Source organism: Carassius carassius, chromosome 40 (assembly GCF_963082965.1).
Source record: "Carassius carassius chromosome 40, fCarCar2.1, whole genome shotgun sequence".
NCBI classification, from domain to species: domain Eukaryota; kingdom Metazoa; phylum Chordata; class Actinopteri; order Cypriniformes; family Cyprinidae; genus Carassius; species Carassius carassius.
The window spans coordinates 8,586,477-8,611,636 of NC_081794.1; the positions used below are offsets into that span (position 1 = coordinate 8,586,477).

Consider the following 25,160-nt stretch of genomic DNA (forward strand, 5'->3'; position numbering starts at 1 on the left):
TGATGGTATTTAGCACTCCCACTGCAAGATCAGCGGGTAACCATTGAGTGCCCATACATAGAGGGACCACAACTCCGGTTGAGGGTGCCAAATCGAGCCCCTGGCCTGCGAGAGGAGGTCTCTCCTCAACGGTACCGGCCACGGGGCGACATCTGCTAACTGCATCAAATCTGGGAACCATGGTTGGTTCTTCCAAAGAGGTGCTACAAGCAGTATTGAACATCTCATTTCTCTCACCCGTTCTATCACCTGCGGAAGGAGGGAGACAGGAGGGAACGCATAAAGCGGGCAGCACGGCCATCTCCGTGACAGCGCGCTTTCGTTCTTGGAAAAGAACGCGGGGCAGTGAGCGTTTTCGTGGGACGCAAAGAGGTCCACCTCCGCCATGCCAAATCTCTCCCACAACAGCCGGACTGTTTGCGGGTGTAGAGACCATTCGCCCGTAGGAACATTGCCTCTGGACAGCCTGTCTGGACCCAGATTCTGCAGTCCAGGCACATGCACTGCTCTCAGCGAGCGCACGTTGCGCTGAGCCCAAATCAGGAGGCGTTCCGTCAGCCTGCACAGGTTTCGGGACCCGAGACCGACCTGGCGATTTATGTAGGACACCACGGACATGTTGTCCGAACGGACTATGACGTGGTGATCCTTGATATGGGGACAAAAGCGCGTCAGCGCGTTCTCCACTGCCAGCATTTCCAGGCAGTTGATATGATGGAGCTTTTCCCGTTCTGACCATAGGCCAAAGGACGGTCTGCCTTCGAGCAGCGCTCCCCATCCCGAAGTGGAGGTGTCCGTCGACACCATTTTTAACACTCGGGGAAGTCCCCAGGCTTACACCTGATCGGTACCAGCCGTTCGCTGTCCAAGGTGCTAGAGCCGCAACACAGCTCTGATCGACCTTGAAATGCAGCCGGCCAGACGCCCACGCTCTGCGCGGCACCCGAGCCTTCAGCCAGAACTGCAGGGGGCGCATGCGGAGCAGGCCCAGCCGCAGAACCGGAGATGCTGAGGCCATGAAACCCAGCATCTTTTGACAGTGTTTGAGCGACACAGTCGCGCCACAGCGGAAAGAACTCGCTGCACGCTGAATGCCCATCGCGCGCTGTGGTGACAGCCGCGCCGTCATGGAAAACGAGTTCAGAACTATACCCAGAAACAGGATCGTCTGACTGGGGTTCAGCGAACTCTTCACCCAATTGACACTGAGGCCGAGCTTCTCGAGGTGATCGAGTAAAACGGCTCTGTGGTCCATGAGCTCCGCTCATGATCGGGCCAGAACCAGCCAGTCGTCCAAATAATTCAGCACTCGTATGCCTCTGAGTCTAAGAGGAGCGAGCGCTGCATCCATGCACCTCGTAAACGTACGAGGAGCTACGGACAAGCCGAATGGCAGGACTGCAAACTGGTATGCCTGGCCCTCGAAGGCGAATCTCAAATATCGCCTGTGGTTTGACGCTATCTGTATTTGAAAATACGCGTCCTTCAGATCTATTGACATGAACCAGTCCCCTCTGCGAATCTGCGCGAGGAGCTTCCTGGTCGTGAGCATTTTGAAACTGCGTTTCATCAATGCCTGTTCAGCTGTCTTAGATCCAGTATGGGCCGGAGACCCCCGTCTCTCTTGGGCACCAGAAAGTATCTGCTGTACAGCCCCCCCTCGCTTTGAGACACAGGCTCTACAGCCCCTTTGCTCAACAGTTTTGATATTTCGGCCCGAAGTATGTGTGCTACTTCTGTTTTGACCGTAGTTTCGACGCGCGCTGAAAAGCACGGTGGGCGTCGAGAAAACTGTAGCGAGTAGCCTCTCTTTATAATGCCTAGCACCCAATCCGAAACCCCTGGAAGCACTGACCATGCATCTGCATGAATGGCTAAGGGCTGCATGCGAAACGCGCTCTGTTGACTGGGCAACGGCGGCGCTCGAGTGTGCTGCGCATCTGAGGCGGGGAGCGCGCTGATCACAGCGGGCAGATCGCTCTTCCTCGACCCCGTTCCGGCGCTTAACCGACTGGAGGGAGGCTGAGCGGGTCCCGTGGGACTCGATATATCTGCGAGTAACCGTGGGCTGCATGTGTGCACTTTTACCACTTTCAACTCGCTGTCTGCCTGTGCAGAATGTACGTGCACGGGCCTCGTTTTTACAGAAGCCCCGCGCCGTATGTGACATAGTGTATGTGGGCACTGGGAAGTGGGCACGTTTACTATGCGGCGCGCTCGACCGATCTGTGTCGATCTTATGTGCGCTAGCCCTGTGTGCAGGGCTGTGCTTACATGTGGAGATGGGCACTGGGTAGTGGGCATCGTCACTGCATTTATAGCACCATCGGCAGTGGCCGGACGAGCATGCACGGGTTTCGTTTTTACAGAAACCACATGACGCTTGTGACATAGTAATTGTGGGCACTGAGGGGTGGGCACGTTTACTATGCAGTGTGCGCGACCGACTTGAGTCGACATTATGGGCGCAGGCCCTGTGTGCAGGGCTGTGCTTACATGTGGAGATGGGCACTGAGGAGTGGGCATCGTCACTACATTTATAGCACCATCGGCCGTGGCCGGACGAACGTGCACGGGTTTCGTTTTTACAGAAACCACATGACGCGTGTGACATAGTGATTGTGGGCACTGAGGAGTGGGCACGTCTACTATGTAGTGCGCGTGATCGACTTGAGTCGCTTTTATAGGCGCGAGCCCTGTGTGAAGGGCTGTGCTTATATGCGGAGATGGGCACTGAGCAGTGGGCATCGTCACTACATTTATAGCACCATCGGCCGTGGCCGGGACACCAGAAATTACACCTTTTTCGGGAAATATCTGGGTAGCCGTGATAACGGTTTTCGTGTGCAGGCAAGCGGGCAACCGTACAGGCTTGCGCATTGCAAACAATGCTGAAACAGTCATAATCTCTGGAAACTGAAACAGCGGCGCGCTTAGGTGAGAGCCCGGCCGCAGCGGAACTCGTACACCGGCGCTTCGATGAAGCAGCCATCGTGTGTAGTGCCGACGCAGCGTCATGCAGCATGCGTAGATGGCTTTCCCAGGATGGCTTCGGGGCTCCCGGCCTCACCGTAATCCTCTGCCGCAGTCCCCGCGGCGCGGGGCGACGGCCATTAGAGCGAGAACGGGGGTCTCGAGCTGCGTTGCTGAAGCTGTTGTGATAACGGCTTTTGTGTGCAGGCAAGCGGGCAACTGTGCAGGCTTGCGCATTGCAGAAAAACGCTGAGACAGTCACAATTCCTGGAACTGAAACGGAACTCGTACACCTGCGCTTCGATGAAGCAGCCATCATTAGTAGTGCCGACGCAGCGTCACACAGGAGGCTTTAGATGGCAACACCGCTTTTGCCGCCGTCCAGCAGAGGGCGGACAAAGGTGCGTCGCTATCGCCTGTTCCACCGGCGGAAGTGAGTGGTAGTTCCTGTTTTTAGCATCATCAGTGTGGAGAATGCTAGTGAGACAGACGAACGAGTTCGTGCTGAATATGGAGCGTTCCAAGCCTTCGCCACCTCTTCGTGAAGCTCAGGAAGAAATGAGGCGGGCTTTGAGAAGTACGCTCATCTGAAAGGGAAATACCATCCAGCCGGGAACGAGAGGGGGGGGGCGCTGGTGCAAACCACTCGCGGCCGAGACTCATCGCGGCCAACACGAGCATTCGCCCCGGCTCCTTCTCGATGTCAGCTCGTCTGCTGGGCTTCTGAGCAGAAGGCGCGATATCCTCGGAGCTCGCCCAGCCCTCACTGCCCGAAGCTAGCAGAGAGCGCGTGTCCTCTTCCCCCGACGCGGCCCTGAGATCGACTTCCTGTGGGCGCTGCCCACCGGGAAGCGATGCAGGGGGGGCCGGTGAAGCAGGGCGAACCGGCGAGGTCGGTTGAGCTGAAGACGGTTCCGGAATCCGCTGGAAGCGATGCTTTTACGGCGCCTCAGCGCAGCGGAGAATGCAGGCTCAGAGAAAGAGGCCAGGCGAGTCCTCAGAGTCACCATGGCAACAGCTCGCAGTGGGGGCATCCGCCGTCAGCGAGCGAGCGCTGCATGATCTTCACCCAGGCAGGAGACACAGATGACGTACCGGTCTCCCTCGCTGAGTGGGGCTCTGACGAGCCGCAGGAAGGCATCTTAAAAAAGACGCGAGCTCTTTTACGAGTGTGTGTCGCAGGGCGACTACGAGTTCAGCACGCTCTCGGAAGCTTCGTGTTGGCGAGACAGCGCTTCAGCGATGGTCGTTCCTGTGTCGAGTGGGTTGTGCACTTGCTGCTCTACCCCCTGTCGTGTTGCAAGCGGCCAATTCCCCTGTGCACCACAACACTAAAAGAGCATTTCCTAAAGAGCAAATTTCTCTAAAAGAGCTTCACAGGTACGTCTTTATAAAGACGACGGATCGTCCTTATAAGGATGCCGTTTCACCTGTGCATTTCTGGGTACAGTCGTTACCTGGCAACGGTTGATGGTCAAGATCGCTGCCTCACGTGTCTGGGCGTCGAGCACACTGAGGTGGCTTTCGTGGATGAGTCATGTTCTCACTGCAGGAAGATGACCATCTCGGAGCTGCGAACCAGGCTCTGCTACCTTCGGGGGGGGGGGGGGGGGCGGAGTCCCGTTGCCGCTGCCATGATCTGGGGCTCGTTCTGGCAGCTGACAGACGAGAACCACTTCCGATAGTAGCGCGGGTGTTTTGAGGATTACAGTGGTGGCAAACCTCGCAGGGAACCAACCCTCTGTGGACCATTATTCCTCTTGCACCTCTGATCCAGTGGAGCAACTCACAGAACTGAGGTGGGCATGGAAGCGCGGCACACACCGGGTCCAAACCCTGTTGTCCAACCCTCACCCTGTGGTCAGATCTTGTGTTTCTCTGAGCAGGGGTTTCTCCAGGCATGTTGTGGTTTACACGGATGCTTTCACCACCGGCTGGGGGTTCACGTACAATGGGCATGCAGTTTCAGGGGTTTAGACGGGCCTGCAGCTGCAGTGACACATCAATTGCCTAGAGTTGTTAGCAGTGCACCTTGCCTTGAACCATCTCAAAGGTCACTTACGAGGCAAGCATATGCTGGTCCGAATGGGCAACACAGCGACCATTGCGTACATCCACCGACAATGTGCTCTGCACTCCCGGCGCATGTCACAACTCACCCACCACCCCCTCGTTTGGACCGAGGAAACTCTCGGCATGGCCACACTGGCTCATAGCAGACACTGTGCAAAGTCCGGGAGGATGAGGAGCAAGTCTTGCTAGTGGCATCGTATTGGCCCTCTCGGACCTGGTTCCCTGATCTAGTGCTCCCCGTATATGCCTGATTGCGGTTGTGCTTTCCTTTCTGCAGCAAGGGATGGAGCGAAGGCTGTCTCCCTCCACCCTTAAAGTCCAGGTTGCCGCTATTTCTGCGTACCATGACCCCATGAATGGGAAGTCTTTAGGTAAGCATGACCTCATCGTCAGGTTCCTTAGAGGGGCCAGGAGGTTAAATCCTTCCCGACCCCCCTCTTGGGACCTGACTCTAGTGCTTAAATCACTACTGCAGGGCCCATTCGAGCCTTTGCATTTAGTTGAGCTAAAGTTTCTTTCATTGAAAACTCTGCTCCTGCTTGCACTGTCCTCCATCAAGAGGGCAGTGGACCTGCATGCATTTTCGGTCAACAATTCATGCCTAGAGTTTGGGCCGGCTGACTCCCAGGTAATCCTGAGGCCCCGGCATGGCTACGTGCCCAAGGTTCCCACTACACCCTTCAAAGACCAAGTGGTTAACCTGCAAGCACTGCCACTGGAGGAGGCAGACCCAGCCCTGGCTTTGCTCTGTCCCGGCCGAGCATTGAGATGCTACGTAGACTGGACACAAAGCTTCAGGACCTAAGACCAGCTCTTTGTCTGTTACGGAGGCCAGCAGAAGGGGAGTGCCATCTCTAAGCAGAGGATGGCCCACTGGATTGTGGATGCCATAACCCTGGCTTATCAGGCACAGCGTGTGCCCCTGCCTATTCAGGTTGCGAGCTCACTCAACTAGAAGTGTTGCATCCTCTTGGGCGCTGACTCGTGGCACCTCGCTGACAGACATTTGTAGAGCTGCGGGCTGGGCGACTCCTAACATGTTCGCTAGGTTCTATAGCCTTCGTGTAGAGCTGGTATCCTGTGTTCTCACCTCAAATGGGTAGTGGCACTGAGAGGCCCCGGTTAGTGTTGGCTTGCTTAAACTTCTCCAGAGTGTCCGTACTATAGACCTTGTTGAGATCCTCTATCAACCTAGGGAGCTGGACGCGACAGAATGTTCGGCGCCAAGGCCTCATAATGAATCCGTGAGAACCATGGAAGGCTGGGTTCCATATTGAGACCTAAGCGGTACTCGTATGTGTATAGTACACAGTATAGCCTTAGAGCCTGTGTTTCCCCGGCAGACTTCTGCCTTCTCAGGAGGGGTTTAATCACCTCAAATTTCTCCATATACACCTAAACGGATGCTATATGTGTATTTGCTCCCGAGACCTCCTTCGGGAAGGATGGGGCTTCTGCAATGTCTTGGTTACGTATGGTAACCCTCGTTCCCTGAAAAAGGGGGAATGGAGACGCCAAGTCCCGTCGCCATGGTTGCTGTACCGCTGCTTAGCTGCCGGGTCTCTGGCTCGGCTCCTCAGCGAAAACCTGTTATGCATTGCACCTGCTGCCTGATTATACTCACACTGTGATCAGCGGCAGCAGGATGCAATAATTGCATGCCAATGTGCATTGGCTCATTTAGTTTACACTCAAAGTAGATTGGTCTATCGAAGCTATATCCCATTTTGCGTCGGTCACCGATGTGGCGTCTCCGTTCACTCCTTCAGGGAATGAGGGTTACTATGTAACCGAGACATTTCATTCTAAACATGGGGATTATCTCTAAGATGGACACCCAATATAATATATGATATCTACCAACTGAATCTAACCATAACATGTCAAAAAAGGAAAAAGTAAGCCATACTGTACCTTCAGCCCCAACACTAGGTGCTTTTTAGCCCAAATACCATACTTTTACATTCTTTCATTATTTAAAACTGTTGCTTTAATTATTTTTAAAACTGAAACTGAAAATCGATAAGAAGACATTTGTCTCAAAATGAATGTATTCATTTTAGCGATTCTCATTTGCTACTTAAATCTACAACATAAGAAAAAAAAAGAAGAAAAAAAAACATCAATTAGATCAAGTAAGCACAGAATCAACTTTGCACTGCTGCCTGCGATCGCGTCAAGGATCAGGCTAATTTGCACATGCATCTTGAAAGGCAGATGTGTTGGAAAGTGGTTTAGAGCCCTGCAGAGTTTAGATTCAACCCTAATTAACCACACAGGTTTATGGTAAGATAATAGCAAATACAGTCTGTACAGTATTATGTCTATGGAATGTACCCATAAAACACGGACTCGATTGTGTGGGTGTATTTCAGGAGTGTGTCACGTGTTACTGTGAAGATGGTTATATATATTGAAATACACAACCTCAGGCTTTACATGCTTTATATCTAATAATACACAATATGATTAATTTAAACACTACCCACCTTCATCTAGCTAGAAAAAATAAAGGACCTCCAGAGATTGAAGAGGTGTGAGGTAACTTGTTGAACTCAAGAAGACTTTGTTGGTCTGGAGGGTGTTTGAAGGAGTCTATGGGGGTTCATACACTAAGTATATCTTCTGTAAGTCACACTTTCGTAAGGTTGGTCTGGACCATTCGTAAGCTCTCTCTTAGCGTTGTTTGAGCTCAAGACGCTAGTCGCCGCCACTGTGCAGCAGTCTTTAGAAATCAGCGCAGCACAGTACAAGTCAAACTATGGTATGTTGACAATGTTGTGGCTCAACAATGATTTTATGTTATGGACATTTTAAGACTCATAATAAATTATGTTCGCAATGGATTCAGGCCTATTTATGAAGTTGACTTTACGTGGTATCAGAACTAATATGGTGGTAATTAGCCTAGGCTATTTCGTAATGTAATTAAAGCGAATTGGCAATCACTTTTGATAAATAAAATCTGGCAAACAATTTGGCTCTAAATGGCTAAGATCTATAAATGGGTAAGCATGGTGGTGTCCGGTAAGCGACCAACTATGGCAGCGATCCAACATGTCCTTGTATTGAATCAAAGATGGAGCCAGACACGGAGCCGGACGCGGAGCCTGACGCGGAGCCGGACGCGGAGCCGTTTAGTCTATGTAAATTTTTTTTATTCTGCAAAACTTTAGCCCTTTTGATATTTTGCCTGACGTGGCTATATTAAAAATAAATCGCCTCCCAAGACAGCTCATTATGGAGCTGCTGGACCTTCCTAGACCTGTACTTGCCAAGGTAAAGGGGGTCGCACACCGGACGAGAAGCGCAGCGCCGCGTCGCGTTGCGCCACGTATTTAAAATTCTAACACCTTATTCGCTATGAGTGTACACACACCGGCGGTGCCATTCGGCGTCTGTCCGTGGCGCCCAGCTACGACTCAGAATTATGCGGCGGAATTTTGCTTGAAGCCCTGAAGTCCAGCTGCTTTTTATTTTATTTATTTATTTATTTTTTTGCTACAGAGAGCTTCATCGAGGTCGTGGGAGAGGGCTACGGCCTAATTAAGACCTCGGTGTGGAGGTGCGTCCACATTGTCATCAACGCCCTTCTGCATCATGCCGGATATGTATATAAAATTGATAGCATTTTACAACCATTTTATAATTACAGAGGTAGATTATCAATTAATAAAGACTTATTTCACATGGTTCTTTGCACAATACTATGTAATGACCTCAGAACACTTTTACCCGAGTGCATGATTTTCTTTACTTTGTAAACTGAATTCACTGCTCACTGGACATCTCTCTCTCTCTCTCTCTCTCTCTCTGTCTCTCTCTCTGTCTCTCTCTCTCTCTCTCTATATATATATATATATATATATATATATATAGAGAGAGAGAGAGAGAGAGAGAGAGACAGAGAGAGACAGATATATATATATATATATATATATATATATATATATATATATATATATATATGTATATATATATATATATATATGTATATATATATATATATATATATATATATACATACATATATATAGATATATATAGATATATATATATACTACATTTTAAATCTTACACTCAATAATATTATTGAATATAATTGATGTACTATAATACTATAAATATAGTATAGTATAGTATAGTATAGTATAGTATAGTATAGAATAGTATAGTATAGTGTAGTGTAGTATAGTATAGTATAGTATAGTATAGTATAGTATAGTATAGTATAGTACATAATGATAACTAAATAGTATTGTATAGTGTATAATACAATACATTTTGAAATACTGAAAAACTTCAAATAAAAGTTTGAAATGTGAATTTGGAGATGGTTGATTTGGTTCATAACTGTTGAAAAAGGGGGGAAATATTTCCAGATACAAGGTTATATTATAGTTTGTGTACTGCAAGTTAACAAAGAAGCTAGAAGCTGTCTGTGTGTGTCACTGAGTTCTGAAACCTGTATGAATACTGTCTTTCTTTGTAGTTAAAGTAGTTCCTTTCAAAACAGCTTTTTTCTCTTTTGTTTTATGCATTCATTTGGCCTTGTAGGGAAAGAGAGAAAAAAAAGTTGTTTTGTTTTATTGATGTTCCAACAATCCTCCAGTGGCCTTTTCGAAAACATCGGAACCATCAGTGAAGTATTTAGCAGTTATGTAACAGAAATGCATCACAATAAACTGATTTATTAATATTATTATTTGTTTTATTTGAAGTAGATAAATCAGCTCAACTGCTCAAGTGTTAAATCAGCTTAAATTGACCAAAATGCAGAAGCAAAACCCAAAGTATATATATATTTTTTTGTTTCTGTTCCTTTATCATATATTGCTATCATACACTGGTAAAGCAAATTAAATTAAAATATTAAACTAAATGTAACGTTGGGCTGTTCAAATAGGCAAAGTTTAATTAATAATTCCAAATCTCTGCACAAGTTGTACATCCTATCTCACATTGTGACTCACAAAGGATCAGAGGGCTTGTTTTACATAAGATTAATATTCCTTCTTTTTTTTTTTTTTTAATTAGACTAAACCATGAAAGTCCTCCTCCATATTCCACTGTCAAATGCATTTTTAATATTTGCTTGACATTTGAGCAGAAGGTCAGGCTTATTATGTCAGCATGTAATGAACAGAAATTGAAGGACATGGAGAGAATAGTGGTGGCCAAAAGATTTTTTTTTTCTTTAAACAAGACCTTAGGTTATAAGTGAGACATAATTGTGCATCATTGTGGATTAGTGTAAATTAAGATTATACATGAAAATAATAGAAAGGTTTTTTGCAAATAAGATTGACTGCCACTGAGTACTAGTTTGTATAATATAGTATAGTCATCTGATTATAAAAGTTAGAAAAAATTAGGTATATCCTAGTTAAAGGCACAATTCGCATTTTACGCTGCTGGAGGGCGCATATTCAAAATAAACAAAGACCAGGTAGCATAGTTTGATGACGTTGTGATTGAGTGTTGAATCATGGGAGTTGTCGTCTTGATCCTTACGTTCAATGCAATCCGATGGGACTCAGGCAGAAAACATGTTCATAGATTATTTAAAGGTGCCATAGAATGCATTGATACAATATATTAAATTGTTCTCTGACGTCCCCAGAGTGTGTAAGTGTAACTTTATCTAAAAAATACCCCACAAATGATTTTTTATAGCTTCTTGAAATTGGCACTTTTAGGATATGAGCCAAAATGCTCTGTTTATGTCTATGTCCCCTTTAAATGATAATGAGCTGGTGCCCCCGCCTCCCTTCCAGTGTTGCCACGTCCACGGTTTTCCTATAGAATTGGGCTACATTAAACTGTTGCCACAGGTTGCTTTTCATGTCCACGGTAGGGTTTTGTTGTGACAATCTGGCTCCCTTCTCAGAAGAGTGGGGAGCTTCAGGAGCTCATGCTCGCGGGTATACCGGTGTTATGGTGACCGTGTTACTGACCTCACACATTGCTTCAAAATGCAATTTTTAACTACCACTTTCTTAGTCACGATCATTCTGGTAGCATGTGAAGGCAGCATTAGTGCAAACAGGCAGCCTAGTGGTTAGAGAGTTTGAGTCTTGGACCAGCAATACCATGACTGAGGTGTCCTTAAGCAAGGCACCAAACCCCCAACTGCTCCCTGGGTGCTACAGCATAAATGGCTGCCCACTGCTCCGGTTGTGTGTTCATGGTGTGGGTGTGCACTTTGGATTGGTTAAATGCAGAGCACAAATTCTGGGTATGGGTCACCATACTTGGCTGTATGTCACATCACTTTAATAGCTGTAGCTTTACAGAGAGCCACAAAGCTTTTTTGGAAAACAAGATATGATGCGTGATGTCTTACTTTGTCTGGAGTCTGGACGTTTGCGCACAAAGCATTGGAATTGATCCCTCTTTCAGAAGCAATCTTTGCATAACTCCAGCACTGAACTGACCCTCATTTGTGAGGACGTCTGGTGTAAAATGTTAGCACAAAGTATTGGACCTTCCTTTTTTGGGGTGGGGGGGGGGGGGGTGGGGGGGGTACATTTCCTTCGAAAATTTAATTTAACCACCGTGTCCTCAGTGGTTTTTGAAAACACCTATGTTCGTTGGTGCATCCCAACACACAACACTTTTAATACCTCTTTGGCGCTGACATTGTACCTCCAGCAGCTACAGCAAGAGAACAGTAACGGTGGTCCACAGCTTCTCACTCAGGGCTGTGTATATGCTAAAAGACCCTTTTTCTGTTAGTAAACATTGTGACATTTTTCTGTGGGCAGAGCTTAGGTGGTGGCAGAAAGATCTCCCTGACCTGTTAGCTTGATTTGTTTTTTTACAATAACTAGAGAAATTCAGATTTGATCTGCATTTATAATTTAATTCACTGTCCCGGACTGCAATTGTTTATTTGTAAAGGTTAACTTTAATGGATGAAACCAGATTGGCCAACCCGCACACACTTTTACTCAAAGGATAGAAGATCTGACAGGATTCCCTTTGGTTGAGTGACTCACATCTAACATTTATAGTAAAGACAAACTCACCGTGTCTATCCAGTTATGAAGATTTAAATTTCAGCAGTCAACTATTTTTACAGCCACAATTACTCATAACAATGTAATGTCAAATACAATTACATATGAGTAAGCATATGAATCGTCAGTTTGTTGTTTTACACACATGCACACAGACATTGGTTCATACATGACATAGCAGTGAGATGCATAAGAAATCTTTAGACGTGCCTATAACAACAAAAGACAATACTTTATTGAAACTTTTCTGATAAGAAGTGTGTGCTGCAAGCGCAAGCATTTTTTGATGATTGTTTCTCTCCTGTCCACTCTGTTTATCTCATTTATTCACAGCTGTCATATTTATTTATTTATTTATTATTATTATTTATTTTTTTTGTCTGGCAGTTGCAGCAGTATTAACATTTTAATATTTCAAAATATATCTTATAATTGTGATAAAAAAAAAAAATCAACTCGTCATTGTCTCTTGTCTTTTGATTTTATATCCCACACTTCTGGCATTTTTCCTCCTCAGGATGATCAAACTCGCTATTGTTGAGTTAAATCGAGTTATAAAGTCTGAAATACGAATTGAGACAAAATAGGTATCTTTAATACAAATTTAAATGTTCCCATTGAACTGAATATGTGAATATTATGTAGATGTATTATGTAATTGTTTAAGTCAAATTTATGCTTTAAAAGTAGAGTAATCATAGCAGGAAACGTCTGCGTTTAGCTTCAAATGGCGTTTTTGAAGACAGTATTCTATGAAAATATTTTGCATTCTGATTCTGACATCCAAAGGCACAACAAACCATTTTATCTCTTATTTCATGGATTTTTCCCATTTCACTCCGCTTGTTAACATGTGTTTTTGCCACCACAATGCGCGCGCCGCTGTTAGTGACATAACTGTGAAATCTACACAAAATTAGTCTGTAGTGCATAGAGTGTCACAAACGAGCAGGGCTTTTTTAAACGCCTATGTCATCATAGTCTGGAACTGCTTGTGTAGAGAGACTGTTTATGATTTTTTTGAGTGGATTTTTACCATTATAGGCTGTTTGTTTCCACACACTAGGGCCAAACAACTGTTTTTGCATTCTGTGGCACCTTTAATGGTTTATTAATGTAGTACAATGAAACAGGGTAAAGCTGAAAGATGTCGAAGCGGAACGAGGCCGCTGAACGAGCCTGACACACGGTTCGAAAGTGGCAGAGCTTTTATTATGCCACAGTCGACCGCATCCACTCCTTGCAGTCGTGCATATGTGTGGGGAATAAGCTCTGTTTTATCATACTAGATACATTTGAAAAGTTCTGTTAAAATGCTACTCTGTGCGGTCGTCACCGGTCTATAAAAACACACAACATTTAAAGCGTCTTTGGTGTTTCCAAATGTTTTCTACCAAACAAAATTGGAAATTGATGGGTTATGACATCACTGGCAGGCGACACAGTGAAATTATAGACATGGTCCATGTCACTAGTTCTCTGTTTTAAACATTCTCTGGATTTAAACATTCTTCGAAACATTTGAGATAATGTAAGTACACAAGTCAGCAAAGTATATACTACTGTTCTAGTGGTTTTTGATATTTGAATAAAAAAAAATCTTACATATTGTGCCTTTAAGGGGAATCCTACACTGAAAAAAAATGATTATGGCCCCAATTAAATTAAGCAAAATTACATTTTTCTAGTTAAATCCATTTAAATTTCGGTTTTGATCTTAATAAATATGAATTGGTTTTATAAGAATTACATGTTTTTTAAATCCAAGCCATGTGAATTAATTAAATTCAGTTTGAAAATATTAAGTTGATTCTGTGCGCATGCACAGAAATGCACAGTTTCATGGGCACCAAAGGGAGTTTCCAGTCAGTTTCATGGTGGGAACTGAAGACCTTTTCATTCCAGTCCCGGAAATGTCATCATTCAGTGTTCACGGTTACTAATATTTCATGTGATAGAGCACAATTTATTACAGTGAATAGTTATTTTCGCTCTATAAAGAATATAATATGCTCTAGTTCAGAACGAGTTTTTGGGATAAATTCCACAGCAAGCAATGGTCACATATTCCGCGCACACACAAATAACGCAAATATTACTTTTCATGTTTCTAACTGTATTTTAAAAATATTTTTGGATTAAAATGTTGTTTTATCAAATTAATACGGCATCTATTTATAAAGATAGCACCTATTTAAAAAAAAAATGTCTTAAGTGCTTTCGTAGATGTTGACGTTAGCTCCAGGCTGCATCAGCTATTCCCGTCTAACGTTAGCTTTACCACAGCAAGTCCTTCGGGAATTAGCCTTATAATGTTTAGACATGAGATCTAAATTGTTTTGGACAAGTAATCTTTAATCTTCTTAATTATTTGTTCTAGAGCAGTTTTTTGGGTGGTGGGTAAGGTAAGTTAGTGCTAGTAGTGGCGGCTTGTTCACTGATAAAAATGATTGTGTGGTGAAGTTAATACTACATAAAAACAAAAGTAATTTCTAAATTGACCCTCTGAAGTCGATTAACACATATACGCGTTATGAGGCATTTTCTCCTGATAGCCCTGAAAAGAACTTAAATTACACTTTCAGTTTTGATCGTACAGATAAGAGCAATACATCAATCGAATCTGTAAAGGGTCTACTTTTTTTGTATTCAGACATAATAACAACAAAACTTTGGCACTTATAAAATAAAGATAACAAACAAGGTGTGCTGTCTGCAGCCTCTGTCTGTGCTGATCTTCATTTAGACATGCATCATTAAAATGAACTGTAACTCAACGAAGAGACATGAGAGATATATCTATAGAAAGACTGACATATCTACTTTTAAACTAAACAAGTGCTGCCGAAAACAAATATTATGTGATAAAGTAATCCATATGAAAACAACGCGATGTCCGTTTTTCATGTCTCCCTTCATTATCTTCTAACGCCGTTGCGCTGAACACGCTATTCAGATTTTAATGTTTCACTGCAGCGCGCGGCTTGAATACGCCCACACAACAGAAGACACCGCAGCCAGACTGTTTTATTTTATGTTACTGTTTGCTTCATGATGAGAGGAATAAGACATAATTCACCCCAAAAAGATGTGATGTGGTTCAGGATTTGAGATTTGGATTTCCTCAGAAAAAAACAATGAAGCACTTTATTCAGAATGAAGCACTTTATTTAGTTAAGACAAGAGTTTAAAATAAAAAATAAAAATAAGCAAATTCTATGTAAGTACTCAATTTAAGCTTGTAGAAATTAAGTTTGGAACTCATAAGTATATTTTACTTGGAACAGTTTGTTATGTTTACAAAGATTCTTTAAGTAAATATCAAAGTTATGATCCCATATTTCCCATCATGCACTGGGACATGAATCATTAAAAATGTTTTTTCACTGTTTTTGAGTTGTATTTACACATTTTTATGGTTGCTTTTGATGTTAGGTTTAGTAACATACTTTTTTGTGACACCTGGAGTTCATTTTCTACTCAAAATGACCCATTCATACTAATACACTATTCATTGATTGCTACCGTCATTGTGTATGGTGTATCATGGATTGAGGTCTCTGAGAAATGGTGACTACTGAGTTAAATTACTGGCACTCTTTTTTGGCAGAGCAAAAATCTATCTCTTGGATCAGAAAAATAAAGTTAGAGTAGAAAATATTGGGTTTGCTTTATTTCTCTGAATCTTAATGAAAGAAACCATAAGAGATTAAAAAGAATATTAAAATTAATTTTAGTATGTAGAAATTAAATGATTAAATTGATCTGGTTGCACATAATTTTTGTAAATTCTACTCAAAATAGTTTGGCTAAAATTATGAATATAATTTGAAATTATTGAAAGAGATGAATAACCTCAATTTATAAAATATAAGTACAACCAATTTATAAAATATAAGTACACTCAACTTGTGTTTCAACTTGGATTTAGATAAATTTATTTTGTGCAAACCCTTGACATAATAAAATTAAGTAAACTCAACATGACACTTTTTTTTTATATAATTCTTACTATACACATTTAAAAGCATACTTTTATCTTCTCACATAAATTAGTTGGAGATCCAACTGGTACTGTACTCCTGCAGACTTCATGACAGTGTAAAATATCTTATTGGACAGAAATTAACATTAAATATAAACATTTTATAAATGTAATAATTTAGATTATGCTTAATTTGTGTGCATATTGTATACAACACAATACACACAAATTTTAACAATTTAAACAATTTCTAAAACTACCTAGCCTCAATATGTTACAATATGAGCACCCAAAATCCCATACTGAGTAGGTACTACATTTAAATTTGAACTCACTTTAAAAATATGCTGTATATGAATATAGGTAATGCAATTTGAACTTAGTTTACTACATTAACCATGCTGTAACTGTCATGTGACCTACTAGCATAAAGTTGCTCTCTTCAGTGCCATTCATAAATCCTCTCCTGTGGCCTCATGGGAAAGTTAAGAGTCCATCGCATGCACATTTCAGAATGTGGGTGGAAGTACCTGTAGCAGGTCTTCCGAGTACTTGCCTACTATTTTTCCAAATACTGTGAATTTAGACATGCTAATCTTTTGACATACTATTTTTTGCATACTATGTTGTAGGGAAGTATTTGATTTCAGATCCTGCAGTTGTCTACATGCTAAATCATACAAGAAATGCATAGCAAACTGTGAGAAATTCCTAGCATATTAAGCATGTTTAATATATTAAGAACATGCTAAAACATAACTACAACATACACACACATTCTAGCAAATTGTGTCAGAAAACATTCATGCAACATCCATGCATGTTAGCAGCATTATAGCTATGCCTAGCAACATGATAGAATGTTAACAACATGGTAACAATGACTCGGAACATGGTAAAACATGCCAGCAATGTGGTAACAATGCTTGATAAACATTAGTAATTAACAGTCCCCAGCAACATACTAACACATAGTAACATTGTGCTAACAATATCCTTGAGCATGTGAATTCATACTTGCAGCTAGTTAACAATGACTAGGAATATGCTAAATGTACCTAGCAATACACTAAAATGTTAATAAACGATATCAATTTTTCTAAAATACATAAAATAAAGCCAACTACTTCTAAGGCAGTGTTTGTGTCCGAAGGTACCTCCTGAAACTAAATTTGGACAGGCTTCTAAGGCTACATAACAGTTTAATGACCTCCAATTCGGGTTGACCTACAAAAATTAATGTGGTTGCTCAGGACTGATAGACTAAAAGTCTAATGCACTTTTTTTATTCTACCTTAAACTAAATTTACAACTTTCTCATTACCTTGATTATATATTATTTACCTTTTATAATATAAAGTTCCAAATATGTAATGCACTTGCTTGAATTATGATGAAATGTGTACTCTTTCATTTGAATAATGTCTTATAATCACTTTCAAGCCTGGGTAATCCCAGATCATCATGCATCAAGTTTTTGTGTATTTTCCTTATTGTGCAGCTCACATTTAGTTGTTTTGTTTATATTTTCTTGTTGCACACATTGCACTTTAACTGTACATGGTTTCACCTCTTTTGCCTGATACTATGATGTTCAATGCTTTTAGATAGCACTAAGCCATGCTATAGACAATGAATGTACTTTGTTGATAAACACTCTGTACCTTGACATCACTTTGTTTCTTAACTGAAGATGATATTTGACAGGCTGCCTGTTCCATGGTGACTTTAATTGAAAGTAATATATTCTTTGCTCTCATACATGCTAAATATACAAAGAAAAATGTGATAAAGACAAGACAACTGTCTGCATTTTAAAGTCAAATTGAAGCAACACAACAGCCTTTATTGTGAGAAAGCACAATGCATTACATAATCGCAGTCAAACATTAATGTATATTCATATGCTCTACAAAACAAAAAGCAGCACAACATTTTACTTGGATAATTACAGTCATTGCAAGGCAGTGCTAAAAAAGGGTCTAACTACAGCATTTATCTAAAGTTAGATTTATCTGATGAGTATAACGTTTTGATAAATCTTGTATCACACTAAATTAAGTCATGCAAATCTGTAGTTTATGGTTATGATGAATTAAACATTAAAAAATTAAAAGTTTAATTAATCTCAAATAAATAATATTTGATTAAATTTGTGTAATAAATAAACCATTCATGGCCATCCTGCAACCGCTACTCTTTAGATATATATATATATACTCTTTTGCACAGTGACCAGCCTAAAGTTAAACATTATTAGGTCCAGAATTGTTTATTTTGTCCATCCAACATATATAAAAGCTTTTTCTCTCATCTTTCTTCAAGCCATCTTTTTAATGTCAGGTTGATCATTTACTTCTGCCACAAGCTCACATTGATTTATTTTATGTTTGTGTCTCTATAGGCTGTGGAGACTAACCTGGCCTCTAAAGATAGTCACTGGGTGTTTGTGAATGAGGTAAGGAAAGATCTTATTTATGCTCATCTGCATTCTTCTATTAATTGCACTCTATTGCGGTCTTAATTTTTTTATGTCATTTGTGTTTGCATGCAGCAATAGATTATTTCTGCTCATGTCATCTTGAAATTTACTACAATATGCAAACATACTGTTTGGATTATGCAAATCAGGCACCCACAAAAATATGTGTCAAACTAAATTTGCATGAAACAATTTCCAATCTCTACAATTGGTTCTGAGTACTAGGTTGTAACTGTTTCAACAGATGCAAGTTTAATGTTATTGGGTTCTGGCAGGCTTAATACTTATTTGTACTTGACACCTTTCAGCAGCTTAACAAAATAAAAAGGAAAGGATTTTGCATTCCTGGCAGAAATGGGAACTTTTGTTATCACTGTAACCAACTATAATCATAATTAGTGGCCAAATATTGAAACTATAATATAGGTCAATTCAGAATATGTATTGTTAAAATAAATAAATAAATAAATGGTTTAATAACAGCTGTCAAAATTAGCTGTCGTATTTAGTTTCCCATATTTTATTTCAATATATGTCATAACAGTAATATGAAATCAAATTCATGATTTAATTCAATTATCCTGTAGAAATTAAGGAATAGCAAAGATGCATAAAATGTATTGTCTAACCCATGAAACTATTGAACAATAACACCATGAATGTAAATACATATTCAACATGACTAATTTCCAGAAGACACGAAATTAGATACATTAACTTAAAAACTGTTTCAATTTATTTAATGTCACAAATGCTGCTAATCAGATGACATGACAAAATTAAAGAACATAGCCATCCATTAAATGTGTTGAGGTAAGATATTTTGTCATGTATTGTCAAGAGAAAACAGCATTATAACAGTTTTATTATAATGTTAACCATTTTATGGTGTGTATTTTTGTAATTGTCAAAAAGTAGTAGTCATTGTAGACCACATTAGTACATTGTTTTTGTGAATGCTATCATGTTTGCATGAATCTGTGGTAAATCAATGTGATTGTTTATTGTGTTGTATAGTTGATTGCATAATCAGTATATGATCATTAAAGCAGTACCATGAATAATGGACACCTGGACATAAAGGCAAACAAATAAAATAAGTGTAGGAAGAGGTTAGTATGACTTAGAAACAGTGGTGGATAAAATCAGCATAATAAGGATGATGAAATTATGCAATTTTATTCAACCTACTGAGAAAAGGCCGGTTTAAAATGCTGTGTTCGTAATGACATAAACAGAGGCTTGTAATACAGCAGATTGCCCCTCCTGGGGAGAACCGTTCCCACGTATTGCAGCCATTATAGCCAGCACAAAAACATTCAACACTCATTTTTGATGCATGTTAAAAGCAAATTACACAAAGGCAGATTGAGTTGAATTGATCAAATGTGATTGAAATTTCAGTAAGTCAACCTGTGAGTTGTGGAAGGCCCAGATTTTGATGATGCCTTCCTGTTAAACATGCTGTAAAGCACCACATGTTGATGTTAAATATTAATGTCTGAATTTGAATTTGAATAAGGAGTAAGTTCTTTCCCATTGCCACTCATCTGACAAACAGTGAGACTGAAACTTCAAATAATTAATTTCCTTAATTACCTAATCTCTTCTATTGTTCTGCAATGATAGTAGTTCACATTAAAAAGTGAAAACAGAGAAATGAATTTTATATTTAGTTTGGAGCCAAGAACAAAATGTGTCATAATCCTCCTTAACAAACTATCACTCACCTGTCTAAAGTAGACATATTTTTTCTCATTAGCCGAAGAGTAGTGTTTGCACTGAACATGGAGTTTTAATGATACACTACCTTATGCCTTAACTTACTTTTTGGTTTGGGGATTTTTCAATAAGCTATTCATGATTAAAAAAAAAAACAAATAATAATAATAATAAAAATAAATAAAATAAAAATAAATGATGTTTCTAATTACTTAATGGGATACCAAAGCATAATCTAGTTAACCTAAATTAGTTCAGCAGTTACTTTACAGTTGTAACTGCCGTTGTGTGTGTATACTCAAACACAGCAGAGCAATTGAATGGCTGATGGATATTGATGGGCTTTAGTCACTTGTTACTAACTTTTTATTAGTCCTTTTGAGTTATAGATATAGAGCTCAGTTGGTTTAGGAAGTTAATTTATGGAGTGGCTTGTGGATCAGTGCTGACTCGGGATACAGTTTTAAATAATTCAGTCCAACTGATTTCACCCTGTTTACTGACAAGAATTGGTTTAAAATAACAAATTGTTCATGAACCAGACATCTCTACTGGCCAGAATGGTCATAACATTAACATGTTTTACCTTTATGATATACTTTCTGAGCTTGATGATCATTATTCCACGTTTCCACAAGTGTAAATTACTTTACATTTATTAATCCCATTCATCACAATCTCCTAGTGACCAATATTACTTTATTTTGGATTAGCTACCAATTCATATAAATCCTTTTTTTTTTGTATAAATAATTTAAACCTTTACAAATGCATACAAATAATTAAATGCATATTTAAAGAAATCAATTTAATAATAAAAGTGAAAATTAAAACCAGATTACCCATTTCATTATAGAAAAATAAATGAAAAATGTCCCATAATTGAAAATTAAATGAAAAGATTTCATTTTCATTTCAAATTTTGCTGTGACAATACATCATCCCTGTCAAATTGAAAAATAAAATGCGGTTGGTGATTTGACAGTTCATTTTCACTGTAATCTTGGGGCAAGGCGGTCAATATTGAAATGGAAAGCGCAAACGTGAACAAGAAAATGCAAATACATTTTATACAAAGCCTAAGCTACTAAGTTTATTTTTTTTGTTTTATTGTCTCTTATTTCACAGTTTTAATTTTCATTTTCAAAGTTAACCTGCATGCAAATTATATGTTAAACAGTGGGCGGGACTGAATTACACTGGAAAATGTCGGTTATGACCAATATAGCAGCAGAATTAAACTATCTGTCAAACATATTGGATGATGACGATTTCATTTTGCATCGAGTTGAATCTATTTTAGATTCACTAGGGCACTTTGCAGCTGTCACAAACTCTGATATCAATCCCGTAGTTGGTCCTACTTTATGTTAAGTATCCCTGATACCTGTGTACTTGCATAGTAACTAAATGTGTATGTGGTATGTAACCACAGTGTAAGTACACATTGGTACATAGTATCTACAGCTGTAATATTTCTGTAACTATACATATCTAACATCCCTCAGGATGGTTTGTGTAAGTACAAATGTTTAACAGAACATATTTAACTACATTTTGTAACAACAGTATGTATAAGAGTAATTGGAACCATTTGTTTCAGGGGGTGGAGATGGGTATGTTTAGGGATATGTAAAGTGGGAGGAGTTGGATCTCAAGTTGCACCATTGTAATACCAGTGTACTAACATGGTGACTCCTCAGGAACTGTCCACTTAATATAAAGTGTAACATTCTGGACACCAACCACAATTTATATGTAAAGCCTAACTCACTGGCAGCTGCTGTGTAACATCGGAGTAATTACATGATTAAATGTAATATGAGTGTAACACTTTCGTTACAAATTTGTCATTTCATTACCAAAAAGTATTGTTACCAATGTCCTGTTACACATTTGTACTGGCACAGACCATTCAGTGGGTTGTTACATATGTGTAGTTACACAAACATTGGAGCTGTAGATACTATGCACCAATGTGTTTGGTTACATACTATGTACACATCTAGTTACTATGTAAGTACACAGTAATTAGGGACACTTAAAATAAAGTGGGACCCAGTAGTTTTACCTAATATGCGTGAGGTTGTGTAGTGTGTTCAAGCAGGAAATTGTCCGATCGGGCCCCCCGGCCCTGGCCGTCCCACGTACGACTTCACAATAGAGGCACTAAAGATGCTTCTTCTAAATGGTTTTACTGCTCAAGAGATAGCAAACTTATTTGAAGTAATATAAATACTCTTAGAGCAAAAATTTAGGAGTCCTAAATGTAGGATTGACATGCCTATTATTTTAACGATTTTCTCCTGAATTGGCGAGTTATGAGCTTTAATGTGAATACAGCCCCTGGTGTTTTTAGGGCCACAGGTGTGTGCGGGACCACAGCTCTGCCAGTGTTGCCAATTTAGCAATTTTGTAGCTTGATTTAGTGACTTTCCCAACCCTTTTGAGACTATGAAAATTTTAGGGACAAATATAGCAACTTCTTGGACAAACCTTATCCAAGTTCCCATCTTGCCAACTGATCTATATTCATCTTCAGATCAATTTGCCAGTATGATGTTACACATACTGGTAAAAAATGTATAGCCTGAATGCACTGTAAGTCGCTTTGGATAAAAGCATCTGCGAAATGCATAAATTATTATTATTATTATTATTATTATTATTATTTATGATGTCATCAAGTGACATTTAGCTACCAGTTAAGCTACTTTTAATTGAAAGCAGCTGGCTTTCTAGAATTACTAGAAACTTCCAAACAAGTGTGATTAGGTCAAGGTTTGGGTCTGAGTCAACCAAGCCCTACTGGCAGAGAATATGATTCTCTGCCAGTAGGAACACTTCCAGTGCACGTTATTCCCCTTGATGGCTGATAAACCAGAAGTCTTGCACATTCATAGAACACAGCTTATCTGATTTTTATTAGATTTTATGTCGTTTCAAATTTTATTTTCAAATATTAAACATTTTGCCAAAGCCCGGACCTTGGTTTACATAATCTCCCCGTACACTCAAAAAAATTACTCTTTAAACTTACTTAAGTCAATTATGGACAGTGGTTCCACAAAACCAAATTGTGTTTTGATAACATTAATGGAATTTGTTGAATATATGCAAACACTGTGCTGACCCAGGTGTCTCGAAACTCGGTCGACATTTCATGGTTAGACATTTATTTATTATTTAGCGTTTTGCAATTAGTTAAAATATACATATTCTAACAAATAAAGGGAATTACTTCCGCTTTTGAAAGTCATTATGTATTACTAGTATACAATTAATTCATACAAATAAATATATTTTGCACACAAAATGAGAAAAGAGATAAACTCCTATTCGCCATTTGATTAGCTATAGGAGGAAGTAGCTGAATGACAAATCATTCTGCCTCTTAACATCTCTTATTGTAAGCCATATGTATAATAAAAGTAAAGGTAAGTGATAGGACGTTTTATTTTTGGATAAACATTTTACTAATAAATACAATCTCTCTTAAAATACCTTATTGGGTTATGATATTTAAAACAGTTTGGTTTGATCTAGCGCAGAACTAAAACTTTAATGAAATATTTCCCACAATTATAAATGTATGATTAGCTAGCTCCACACTGGAGAGCTGCTTTATAACAGGAAATCAAGTTATAATTCTAGCGACACTGACTCTGTATTTTCATGTTTAATATTGAAAAGCTATCTATTGCATAAGGACTGTTATATAAATAAACGTGACTGGACATTTCTTTACTGGAGTGGCTGGAGAACCTCAGAGTTCGTGCAAACATCCACATCGCTGTAATCAAATATGTTCTTAAGAGCTGCTTTTACATCACGGTCAGTTTTTGTTGTGTTTATGCAGTTATTGAGAGCAAGGCGTGCAGTATATATTTACATACTCATCCAAGGTTCGGATCGGTTCAGTTTGCTCAAACTGACCAAGTAGGGCTGCTATCTTCTTCTTTTGAATTGAATCAGGAGAGTGTATTACAATCTTGCGCTACAGCGCCACACTGGTCAAACTGCATTATTGGAGGCTTTCACATTAAGCATACGAGATCAAACAACTAACGTTACTCAAAAACATTTGCCGACAATTTTTTTTTTATTGTCGACGTTGTTGATAATGTCGACTAATTGTTTCAGCCCAAGTATATATATATATATATATATATATATATATATATATATATATATAACGTTATATATACTCAAGTCAATACCTTACAGAGAGTCGTGCGCTTTCACATCTCCCAACCGCTCAAAATCATCTATTAATGGTGCAGTAAACCGATTACACAATACTAGACTGCAAAACAAAAGCACCCCAAAACAGAAACTCTAAGAGAAATTAAAGACTTTGACTTAACACAAGAAAAACTTTAGATTTTCTTACCTGACTGGTACCTCTTGCTCTCCTTCGCACCGTCATCAAATGCGTTGGAAATCGTCACTTCAGGTTTTTTTTTTAAATTACAAAATTAAACACTTTACGTTAGTTTAACGATTGATAATTAAGTAAAATTGAAAATGAAACATTTTAAGTTGATTAAGCACAATACAACTGTGTTTTGGCGGAAAACTAAATATACTTGTGTTGTTTTAACAAAACATATCTGTGTAAAACAGATATATATTTTGCCGTTATATCTACAACTCAACCGAAAATTATAAAGTATGCACTTCACGCAAATAGACACTCTACATGACTTGAACAATAAGCCCCGCCCACTGATTAACATAGAATTTGCATGCAGGTTGGCTTTGAAAATGAAAAAAATTATTGTGTCAGTATTATTGTGTAAGCATTAGTAAAAGGCTTTGTATAAAAAAAAAAATATTGGGTTTGGATTTTCTTTTTCATGTTTGCTCTTTCCATTTCAATATCAACCGTGTTGCCTCAAGA

General features: G+C 39.8%; 1 protein-coding gene across 2 annotated transcripts in view; it reads left to right on the forward strand.

The window, feature by feature from the left end:
- Positions 1–25,160, forward strand: part of grid1b (glutamate receptor, ionotropic, delta 1b) — a 483,532-nt gene that overhangs the window by 352,483 nt on the left and 105,889 nt on the right. For both annotated transcript variants that reach the window (XM_059531953.1, XM_059531954.1), the window contains exon 5: positions 18,458–18,511. In XM_059531953.1, coding sequence (XP_059387936.1) covers positions 18,458–18,511 — 54 coding nt within the window. The remainder of the gene's footprint in view (positions 1–18,457; positions 18,512–25,160) is intronic.